The sequence below is a fragment of the Mobula birostris genome, chromosome 11 (genome assembly GCF_030028105.1).
Source record: "Mobula birostris isolate sMobBir1 chromosome 11, sMobBir1.hap1, whole genome shotgun sequence".
NCBI classification, from domain to species: Eukaryota; Metazoa; Chordata; class Chondrichthyes; order Myliobatiformes; family Myliobatidae; genus Mobula; species Mobula birostris.
Window position 1 is genome coordinate 2,661,212 of NC_092380.1, and position 11,237 is coordinate 2,672,448.

Here is an 11,237-nt window from a genome sequence, read left to right on the forward strand (position 1 = left end):
CCCCATGTCCTCCCTCTCTTCTCCATGTTCCCCTCTCTCCTCACGTTCTCCCTCTCCCCCAACATACCCCCAATGCTCTCCCCCACGTTCTCCCATCTCTCTCTCCCCCACGTTCCCCCATTCCTCTCCCCACGTTCCCCCATTCCTCTCCCCCACGTTCCCCATCTCCCTCTCCCCCACGTTCCCCATCTCTCTCTCCCCACGTTCCCCATCTCTCTCTCCCCCATGTTCCCCCATGTCTCTCCCCCCTACGTTCCCCCAGATGTCCCCCCCACATTCTCCCATCTCTCTCTCCCCCACGTTCCCCCAGGTCTCTCCCCCCACATACCTCCCTCTCCCTCTTTCTTCCTTCCCCACCCACATTCCCAGTTTCTCTCACCCCCCCCCTTCCCTCTCGTGTTGCACCATCTCACTCTCTCCACACAATGCCACTCAAGACTGGCCTGTTTCTCTTTCTCCGATTCAGGAACAGCTTCTTCCCCTCTGCCGTTGGATCTGAACCCATAAACACTACCTCATTAGTCCCATTTTAAAACAATTTTTAATGTGTAATTTACACTAAGTTTACATCTTGGCATGTAGAGCTGCCGCAAGAAAAGAACATCTTTCACTCCATATTTCAGTGACAATAATCTGACGCTGATCTTTTCTCTTTCCTCACTTCCCTGACTCTGTGATTCTCTCTATTGCTCACCCCCTCCTCTCTCTCCCCCCTCTGTCTCTCTCACTCGCTCTGCGCTCCCTCTCTCTCCCCCTCTGTCTCTCTCACTCGCTCTGCGCTCCCTCTCTCTCCCCCCGCTCATTACTGACACTGACTACCGCCCGCAGACCCTGGATTTGACGGGAACCCCCAAGCGAGCCACGATGCCCCGGGAGAGGGGTCTGGTCTGCCTGGTGACGGGAGGCTGCGGGTTTCTGGGGAAGCACCTGGTGCGGCTGCTGGCAGAGTGCAGCGAGGAGCTGAAAGAGATCAGAGTGCTCGACATGGTGTTGGACAGGGAGCTGGAGGCGCTGAGCACGGGTAGGGACTGGCACAAGGCCGGGGAGAGAAGGTGGGAGCAGGGCTGTGCGGAGGCGGAGGGGCAGAGGGTGCATGGAGCTGTGGGGAGAGATCGTGACGGTATTAGTTTGGTGGTTGACACGGGATTGTGGAGAGAGTGGGGGGTCAGTGGGATTTGTTTGGGGACCGGGACAGGGCTGTTGTGGAGAGAGTGGGATCAGTGGGATTAGATTGGGGTCGATTCAGCGTTTTTGAATTGAAATTGAATTTTAATTCTCTGTCTCCCCTTTCCCATCCTTCCCCATTTGTTTAACCTACCTTCCCTTTCCTCCACTGTCCCTCCCTCTTCCACCCCTTCTCCCACCTGCCCTTCCCCTCCTTACTCCCTCCCTGTTTATGTCTTTGCCCCCTCCACATCCTCCTATCCCGACCGTCTCCCTCCACTCCCTCGCCTCTCCTTCCTGCTCCTCCTCCTATTCATTACTCTCCCCCTCCCCTGTCCCACCCTGCACCTGCCCCCTCTCTGCTGTAGCCTCTCTCAGGGTGTCCCTGATGCAGGGGGATATCACCTCCCCTGGGGACATGGCCCGCGCAATCCAAGGGGCTGACCTGATCTTCCACCTCGCCGGTGTCATCGACTTCCTGGGGCTCATTCCCGAGTCCCAAATCCTCTCCATCAACATACAAGGTAAGGCTGGGGGGTGGGAGGTGGGGGAGAGGTCAGGTGGTGGTCTGTCCTGCAATGTTCCCACTCGCCTTGACGTTCCCTCCGTCCTCGACGCCCCTTCTGCATCTCTCCATTCCACAGTGCCTCCTCTCTGACGAAGGGGTCTCGGCCCGAGATGTTGACTGTTTACTCTTTTCCATAGGTGCTGCCTGGCCTGCTGATATCCTCCGGCATTTTGTGTGTGCCTCTTCCGCCCTCCTCGTCACCCCTCCCCGAGCACTATTCCCTCCATCTATGTCCTTACTCCCCGATCCTTTGGCCCGAACAGCTCATCGTCTTGGGCTTTGTGCAGCTCTGCCAGAGGAACATCTACCATGGCAGTTCTGCCAGGGCCCATCTCTGCCAGGGAACCATGGGCAGCTCCGCCAGGGCCCAGCTCTGCCAGGGGACCATGGGCAGCTCATCAGGGCCTAGCTCTGCCAGGGGACCATGGACAGCCCATCAGGGCCCAGCTCTGCCAGGGAACCATGGACAGCCCCACCAGGGGACCATGAGTAGCTCCACCAGGGCCCAGCTTTGCTTGGTGGCTGTTGGTACTTCACCAGGGGGCTAGCTGCTGCTCTGCCAAAAACTACTTCCACTGGTGACCACAGAAAGCTCCACCAGGGGCCCAAGGGCAGCTCTGCCAGGGGACCATGGGTAGCTCCACCAGGGCCCAGCTCTGCCAGGGGCCCAAGGGCAGCTTCACCAGGGGGCTGCTTTTTCAGCAGACCACTAGCAGCCCCGCCAAGGTGCCATGGAAGACTGGCAGGAGGTCACTGGCAGCACCACCAGGGGTCGGAAAGGGGCAGCTCTGCCTGGGGACTGTGGACAGTTCTGCCAGGGGGCTGCAGGCAGCTCTGCAGGGACCCTGTTCCATCATAAGGCAGCTTCACCAGGGGGCCGTGGGCTGTTGCCCTGGGGTGGAGGGGAGGGAGAACTCCGCGAGGGGGCCAAGGGCAGCTCCCACAGGGGAGCCTGACATCGGCGGGGGGGGGGGGGGGTCTGCTGGAGAGACCGTGGCACCACTCTGACCTTGGTAACTTTGTGTCCACAGGGACCCAGACCGTGATTGATGCCTGTGTTCAGCACGATGTCCCGACCCTGGTCTACACCAGCAGCATGGAGGCAGTGGGGCCCAACTCCAAGGGGCAGCCGTTCCACAGGTGGGAGGCCAAGCCTGAGTCATTATCCTCCCCACCCCCCTCTCCCCACTCCCCACCCTCTCCCTCTCCTCACTCCCCACCCCCACTCTTCCCACTCCCCCACCCTCTCCTTCTCCCCCTCCTCTCCCTTACTCCCCTCTCACCTGCCACCCTGTTCCTTCCCACTCTCCACCTGCCCCCTCTCCCTGCCTCCATTTCCCCACCTCCTGCCTCATCTCCCTCTCCTTCCTCACTCCTGCCTCCTTTCTCTGTCCTATATCCTTCCCTTCCACCTCTCTCCCATTCCCACTCTGTCCTTGTCCCCCTCCCTCCCCCACTCGCCCTCCCCCACAGTATTTGAGTAGTCACTGTTGTCTCACCCCCAGAGGAGATGAGGACACGGTTTACGAATTTGCCCCTGCTTCAGTCTACGCAAGGTCAAAATTCCAGGCCGAAGGTCTTATCCGCGGTGCAAACGGGATGAAGGTGAGAGCGCGGGGGAGCGCAGGGAGCAGCCCGCTAAATCTGCACTGTTACAACGGCCCCTGACGGGGGAGACCCCCTCACCAACACTGGTATTAAACAAGGGTAATAGGGAGAGGGAGAGAGACTCCCTCTGTAACAGGGGTAATGGGGGAGAGACTCCCTCTGTAACAGGGCTAATGGGGGAGAGACTCCCTCTGTAACAGGGGTAATAGGGGAGAGACTCCCTCTGTAACAGGGGTAATTGGGGAGACTCCCTCTGTAACAGGGGTAATGGGGGAGAGACTCCCTCTGTAACAGGGCTAATGGGGGAGAGACTCCCTCTGTAACAGGGGTAATGGGGAGCGGGAGAGACTCCCTCTCTAACAGGGGTAATGGGGGAGAGACTCCCTCTGTAACAGGGGTAATGGGGGAGAGACTCCCTCTGTAACAGGGGTAATGGGGGAGAGACTCCCTCTGTAACAGGGGTAATGGGGAGAGGGAGAGACTCCCTCTGTAACAGGGGTAATGGGGGAGAGAGAGACTCCCTCTGTAACAGGGGTAATGGGGGAGAGACTCCCTCTGTAACAGGGGTAATGGGGGAGACTCCCTCTGTAACAGGGGTAATGGGGGAGAGACTCCCTCTGTAACAGGGGTAATGGGGAGAGGGAGAGACTCCCTCTGTAACAGGGGTAATGGGGAGAGGGAGAGACTCCCTCTGTAACAGGGGTAATGGGAGAGAGACTCTCTCTGTAACAGGGGTAATGAGGAGAGACTCCCCCTGTAACTGGGGTAATGGGGAGACTCCCTCTGGAACAGGGGATAATGGGGACACTCCCTCTGTAACTGGGCTAATGGGGGATAGAGAGACTCCCTCTGTAACAGGGCTAATGGGGGAGACTCCCTCTGTAACAGGGGTAATGGGGAGAGAAAGAGACTCCCTCAGTAACAAGGGTAATGGGGGGGGAGAGATCCCCCTGTAACTGGGGTAATGGGGGAGACTCCCTCTGTAACAGGGGATAATGGGGGACACTCTCTCTGTAACAGGGCTAATGGGGGAGAGAGAGACTCCCTCTTCAACAGGGTAATGGGGGAGAGACTCCCTCTGTAACTGGGGTAATGGGGAGAGACTCCCTCTGTAACGGGGTAATGGGGGAGACTCCCTCTGTAACAGGGGTAATGGGGTAGACACTCCCTCTTTAATTTGGGTATCTGATGGGGAGCATCACGTCATCTCGGCGAAGAGTCTCGACCCGGAATGCTGACCACCCATTTCTGTCCGGAGAAACTTCCTGATCGGCTGAGTTTGTCAACTCTTTGTGCATGGGACAAACCCGGGTTCCGTTCTCTGGAGCGGCAGAGTTTGGGGGAGACCCCAACAGAGGTTTATAAGATTATGAGAGGCATAGACAGAATAGACAGACGGAATCTTTGTCCCGTCAGGGCCGGAATGTCTAATACCAGAGAACATGCATGTAACGTGAGAGGGGGCAATTTCAAAGATGGGGGGGGGGGGGCAACTTTCTTCACAGAGAGCAGTGGGTGCTTGGAACGCGCGTCCGGGGTGGTGAAGGCTGATGTGGCGGAAGCTTTGAAGAGTCTCTGAGACAGATACGTGGATGCATATAGACTGGAGGGGTACGGACAGAGAAGAGTGGTTTAATTTGACCTCGCGGTTGCTACAGGCACTCTGTACCGAATGATTGCTCCTGTCTTGTATTGTTCTGTGGGCTATTATACGTTCAGTGGGCCAACCAAAGAATCTGTTTCCACATAGTCGCCATGCGCTAGTGGGGTGAGGGTGGGGAAGCGATTGTAGTTGCTATCGTATCGACCACCTCGTTCTGACTCCTCTCTCACCCCTTTCTTCACCTCCCACCTTCCCCTCCCCCCCTCCCTCTATCTCTCCCCACCCTCTCTTACCCCCCCCCCCCCACACACACACACAGACAGCGTCCGGGAAGACCCTTTTCACCCTGGCCCTGCGTCCGCTCGGTATCTACGGGGAAGGTGTCTTCCTCCTCCGCAACCTGGCTGAAAGAGCGTCCCTCTGCAGGGGGGCGCTCTTCCGTCTCTCCTCTGCGGACGCCCGCATGGGGTGTGCCTACGTGGGTGAGTCCGTGTCCGCGGCGGAGGGGTGAGGGACAGAGGGTATCTGGTGGGATAACAAGTAGCTGACGGGTCTCGCTGAGGATTCTGGTGGATCAGGAAGGGGTATTGGGAGAGGAAGGGTTCAATGGGTCTCTCTGAGGTGCAGGCAGAACAGGAGGGCTAGTAGCGAGGAGGGGCCGATAGGTCTTACTGGTGGCCGAGGTAAGGCAGGAGGGTTAGTAGAGAGAGAGGGCCGATAGGTTTCATTTTGGGCACAGGTGAAATGGAGGGGTCTAGGTAGTTGCAGAGGGAGTGAGTGGTACGCCTAGTAGGAGGAGGGAGGCAGAGTAGCCTCAGCACTCACCGGGGAGATGGATAATGGAGAACAAAGCCCCAGAATGGCTTGTCAGGACATCAGGCTGTAGTGCCTCTCTGAACTGGGGAGGGTTCTAGCAGAACATCAGAGGGGCAGAAAGGCCTAATCAGTATACTAGTGGAATGGAAGTGGGGGGAGGAGCAAAATGGCCTCTTAGGACGTTGGGGTAGCAGGTATCACCGGGGCCGAACTCCTGCAGGTAGATCAGGAGTTTAGCCGTCCTCAGTGGGGCGGAATGGCCTCTCGCGAACCGACAGAACGGAAAAAGGATAGCAAGAATTTGGGGGGCATAACGGCCTCTCTAATGGGGCAGGTCGGTGGTAGTGGCGGGGGAAGGCCTCAGCGCCCGGTGCAAGTAGAGCGGGATAGCACCTCTGGGACCCGATAGGCCTCCGTGTGGCTGTCCGGCTGAGGGAATGCGGGGGGCGGGGTGGGGGTGGTGGTGTGGAACTGAAAGGCTTTGGAGTGGCCGGCCGGGCTCTGACCTTCGCTCCACACCTCCGACCCCTCTCAGGAAACGTGGTCTGGATGCACCTGCTGGCAGCCCGCGCCCTGCGGGAGAAGCCCGGCCTGGTGGGCGGACAGGTCTACTATTGTTACGACGACTCCCCGGACAGGAGCTTCCTGGACTTCAACATGGAGTTTCTAGCGCCCTGCGGGGTGAAGTTGGTCGGCCAGCAGCGGCCCGTCCTCCCCTTCTTCCTGGTCTTCCTGCTGACTATCCTGGTTGAGCTCGTCGGCTTCTTCCTCCGCCCCTTCTGCACCTTTGCCCCCTCACTCAACCGCTACACCTTGCTCATGAGCTACTCAACCTTCACGGTGCGGACCAGCAAAGCCGCCCGTCACTTCGGCTACCGGCCGCTCTACACCTGGGAGCAATCCCGGGCGCGCACCATTAGCTGGCTGCAGAGCCTGCAGGGTCTCCATGAGCTCTGATCCGCTCCACGTTTTACCCATCTCCCTCGCAACCCCCATTTCCCTCAGTACTCTCCCCATGACTATTACTATTTACTAATAGTAATATTACTATTACTGTTTATTATTTCTAGTGCAACTGTAACGAAAACCAGTTTCCCCCGGGATCAATAAAGTACGACTATGACTATCCCATACTCCATCCTCTCTTCCTCTCCCTCACTCCCTTCCCCTGCCCCCTTCTCCCCGGTGGTGACTCGTCCCTCAGCGCTGAGTTGATTTTGGACCTGGAATTGGATTCTGTGGTCTGGCTGGACTTTAACACTACGAAAAAGACATTGTTCTCATCTCCATGAGCACCACGTCAATGATCTTCTGAGGCCATCTCCTTCTCCATTTCTCTTTCCCTCCCCATCCCTCCCCTTCCCACTCTCTCTCCCTCCATCCATCCATCCCTTCCTCTCTCCATCCCTCCCCTTCCCTCTCTCCAACCATCCATCCATCCCTTCCCCTCCCCTTCCCTCTCTCCCTCCATCCATCCATCCCTTCCCCTCTCCATCCCTCCCCCTTCCCTCTCTCCCTCCATCCATCCATCCCTTACCCTCTCCATCCCTCCCCTTCCCTCTCTTCCTCCATCTACCCATCCCTTCCCCTCCCCTTCCCTCCATCCATCCATCCCTTCCCCTCTCCTTCCCTCCTCTTCCCTCTCTCCCTCCATCCACCCATCCCTTCCCCTCCCCTTCCCTCTCTCCCTCCATCCATCCATCCCTTCCCCCTCCATCCCTCCCCTTCCCTCTCTCCCTCCATCCATCCATCCATCCCTTCCCCTCTCCATCCCTCCCCTTCCCTCTCTCCCTCCAACCATCCATCCCTTCCCCTCCCCTTCCCTCTCTCCCTCCAACCATCCATCCATCCCTTCCCCTCTCCATCCCTCCCCTTCCCTCTCTCCCTCCAACCATCCATCCATCCCTTCCCCTCTCCATCCCTCCCCTTCCCTCTCTCCCTCCAACCATCCATCCATCCCTTCCCCTCCCCTTCCATCTCTCCATCCAGCCATCCCTTTCTCTGCCCTCTCCATCGCTCTCTCCCACCCCTCTCCAGCTATTCCCCTCCATTTCCCATCTCCCACCCCGTATACATCTCCCACCGTATCTCCTCCATTCCCTCCGTATCCCGAGACCACAGCAGATATTCATTTGGCCGAGAAACAGTCGCGTTCTGAATACAGACTGGAAGCGCTGATCAGGTGAAGTTAAACGTGTTGTGTACAAGCAGCCAGTGTTGTCTACGGAACACAGGCCGGGCTGGCCGCTCGGAGGGTCTGGCCCGGTTATCCCTGAACCGCCGTCACCGGGTCAGGATATTTCCAGAACCGACGGCTGTTGCCACATCGAACACGGTTCGATTGATTGACGCCGGGTGTATTCGGAGTCAGCCCCCATAGTGTTAAGAGTGGGAGTCTGGGATCTCTGTGCCCAGAAACGTTCAGACCACCCGTGTGAATTACTTTTGTCCCAGCCAAGATGTTTGGGTACTCGGGTGTGTCCCACTGTAGATGTATAATGCCAAGGAAGTGCTGTTGCGTCGATATTGAACAGAACGATGCCACTGTGACTTTTGAAATTGTATTGCATCACCTCTGATCTCACAGGTATATTAAAAAGATGACATATACATGATTTTCGGAGACCCCAAACCAAGAGGGTCTTCAGGAGAGTCTGTTTGTTGTGATATCACAGGCTTTAGTCTCTCTCCGGTGACCCGGCTCAAAGTCACAACACTTCCTCCCTCCCTCTCTCCCACCCCCCGTCCCTCCCTCCCTCCCTCCGTCCGTCCGTCCCTCCCTCCCCCCTTCCGTCCGTCCCTCCCTCCCTCCCACCCCCCGTCCCTCCCTCCCCCCCCTCCGTCCGTCCGTCCCTCCCTCCCTCCCACCCCCCGTCCCTCCCTCCCTCCCCCCTTCCGTCCGTCCGTCCCTCCCTCCCTCCCTCCCTCCCACCCCCCGTCCCTCCCTCCCTCCCCCCTCCGTCCGTCCGTCCCTCCCTCCCTCCCTCCCTGCCCCCCCCTCCGTCCGTCCGTCCCTCCCTCCCTCCTTCCCCCCGTCCCTCCCTCCCTCCCTCCCACCCCCCGTCCCTCCCTCCCCCCCCTCCGTCCGTCCGTCCCTCCCTCCCTCCTTCCCCCCGTCCCTCCCTCCCTCCCCCTTCCGTCCGTCCGTCCCTCCCGTCCCTCCCTCCCCCCCCTCCGTCCGTCCGTCCATCCCTCCCTCCCCCCTTCCGTCCGTCCGTCCCTCCCTCCCTCCGTCCCACCCCCCGTCCCTCCCTCCCTCCCCCCCTCCGTCCGTCCGTCCCTCCCTCCCTCCCCCCCCCTCCGTCCGTCCGTCCCTCCCTCCCCCCTTCCGTCCGTCCGTCCCTCCCTCCCTTCCCCCCTCCGTCCGTCCGTCCCTCCCTCCCTCCCACCCCCCGTCCCTCCCTCCCTCCCCCCCTCCGTCCGTCCGTCCCTCCCTCCCTCCCACCCCCCGTCCCTCCCTCCCCCCCTCCGTCCGTCCGTCCCTCCCTCCCTCCCTCCCACCCACCCCCCGTCCCTCCCTCCCTCCCCCCTTCCGTCCGTCCGTCCCTCCCTCCCTCCCTCCCTCCCACCCCCCGTCCCTCCCTCCCTCCCCCCTCCGTCCGTCCGTCCGTCCCTCCCTCCCTCCCCCCCCGTCCGTCCGTCCCTCCCTCCCTCCCTCCCACCCCCCGTCCCTCCCTCCCCCCTTCCGTCCGTCCGTCCCTCCCTCCCTCCCCCCTTCCGTCCCTCCCTCCCTCCGTCCCACCCCCCCGTCCCTCCCTCCCTCCCCCCCTCCGTCCGTCCGTCACTCCCTCCCTCCCCCCCTCCGTCCGTCCGTCCCTCCCTCCCTCCCCCCCTCCGTCCGTCCGTCCCTCCCTCCCTTCCCCCCTCCGTCCGTCCGTCCCTCCCTCCCTCCCACCCCCCGTCCCTCCCTCCCTCCCCCCCTCCGTCCGTCCGTCCCTCCCTCCCTCCCACCCCCCGTCCCTCCCTCCCTCCCCCCTCCGTCCCTCCCTCCCTCCTTCCCCCCGTCCCTCCCTCCCTCCCCCCTTCCGTCCGTCCGTCCCTCCCTCCCTCCCTCCCACCCCCCGTCCCTCCCTCCCTCCCCCCTCCGTCCGTCCGTCCCTCCCTCCCTCCCTCCCACCCCCCCCGTCCCTCCCTCCCCCCCTCCGTCCGTCCGTCCCTCCCTCCCTTCCCCCTTCCGTCCGTCCGTCCCTCCCTCCGTCCCACCCCCCCGTCCCTCCCTCCCTCCCCCCCTCCGTCCGTCCGTCCCTCCCTCCCTCCTTCCCCCCGTCCCTCCCTCCCTCCCCCCTTCCGTCCGTCCGTCCGTCCCTCCCTCCCTCCCACCCCCCGTCCCTCCCTCCCTCCCCCCCCTCCGTCCGTCCGTCCCTCCCTCCCTCCCTCCCACCCCCCGTCCCTCCCTCCCTCCCCCCTTCCGTCCGTCCGTCCCTCCCTCCCTCCGTCCCACCCCCCCCGTCCTCCCTTCCCTTCCACTCACATGCCTTCCTTCATCCCTCTTCATCACTTTCTCCCCCTTCTGCTCACATCCCTTCCTTTACCCCCTCTTCTTCCATCCCTCTAATCTTCCCCACCCTCTCCTGCTCCTCACCTGTCATCGCTAATTCCATTCTTGTCTCTCTCCCCACCCCACCTCCTTCATCCCTCCCTCACTGCTCCAGTCCTCCATACTAACCTCCCATCTTTCTCTCCCTCCTCCTCACTTTCTGCCGCACCATCTCCCTCAGTACCTCTCCCCGCTCCCTCATCTGCCCCTCAACGTCCATCTCACCACCTCCCTCGCCATCTGCCCCCCCATCCTCTTCCTGCTCCACTTCCCTTTCCTATCTCCCTCCATTCCTCCCATCCCTCCCTCTATCTTGCTGTGGGATCCTGCTTTGCACAAATCGGGGTTTCCAACTCTGAGAGGGGACTTCAGATAGCGAGAGGGGCCATGCAGGGAGCGATGCTGAGAGTATACCCCTCCAGCGAGGCAATGAGGAGGAGGAATTTCTCACTGTGTTTATTCTGTGGGTTCGTCTGCTCCTGTTGAAGACTATGCAGATGAATTCGTGCTGGCGGAGACAAAAACCAGGAGGAAAGTAATGCAATATTCCGTGGGATTCCTGGGAATCTCCACCTGCATGGCCACTCAAAGTGGGGAGGCTCATTGCGGGTGAGACTCCCTGACACCATCTACTGTATTGAGAAACAGAAAGAGAGGGGCAACTCGGAAAATATCACAACCCATGTTATCCCTGCTGTGGAAAGCTCCCGGTCCAACCTCAGCCAAGTCGGGAGAGATTGGGAGCCCTTCGGCAGCAGAACAGAGTAAGATCGCGCAAAACATACTGGTCGGTCCCCAGGTTTGGAATCCCATGAGATGTGGATGGAGAGGGGGAACTGGCCAGTGTTAGTCCAAGGATTCCTTCATTTCGTGCTCAAGAGTTTTCAAAGATAGACACTTCCCGCCCTCCCTCCCCCCCCCCCCCCGGCCCCTGAGTCTTC

General features: G+C 60.4%; 1 protein-coding gene across 1 annotated transcript; it reads left to right on the forward strand.

Moving 5' to 3' along the window:
- The first annotated feature begins 433 nt into the window (after nt 1-433).
- LOC140204742 (3 beta-hydroxysteroid dehydrogenase type 7-like) lies at nt 434-6,885 on the forward strand. Its single transcript, XM_072271494.1, has 6 exons — nt 434-1,021; nt 1,533-1,688; nt 2,764-2,872; nt 3,238-3,337; nt 5,263-5,425; nt 6,295-6,885. Exons 1-6 carry the CDS (start codon nt 865-867, stop codon nt 6,714-6,716), a joined length of 1,107 nt encoding a protein of 368 aa, XP_072127595.1. The 5' UTR covers nt 434-864; the 3' UTR covers nt 6,717-6,885.
- Nucleotides 6,886-11,237: the final 4,352 nt, after the last annotated feature.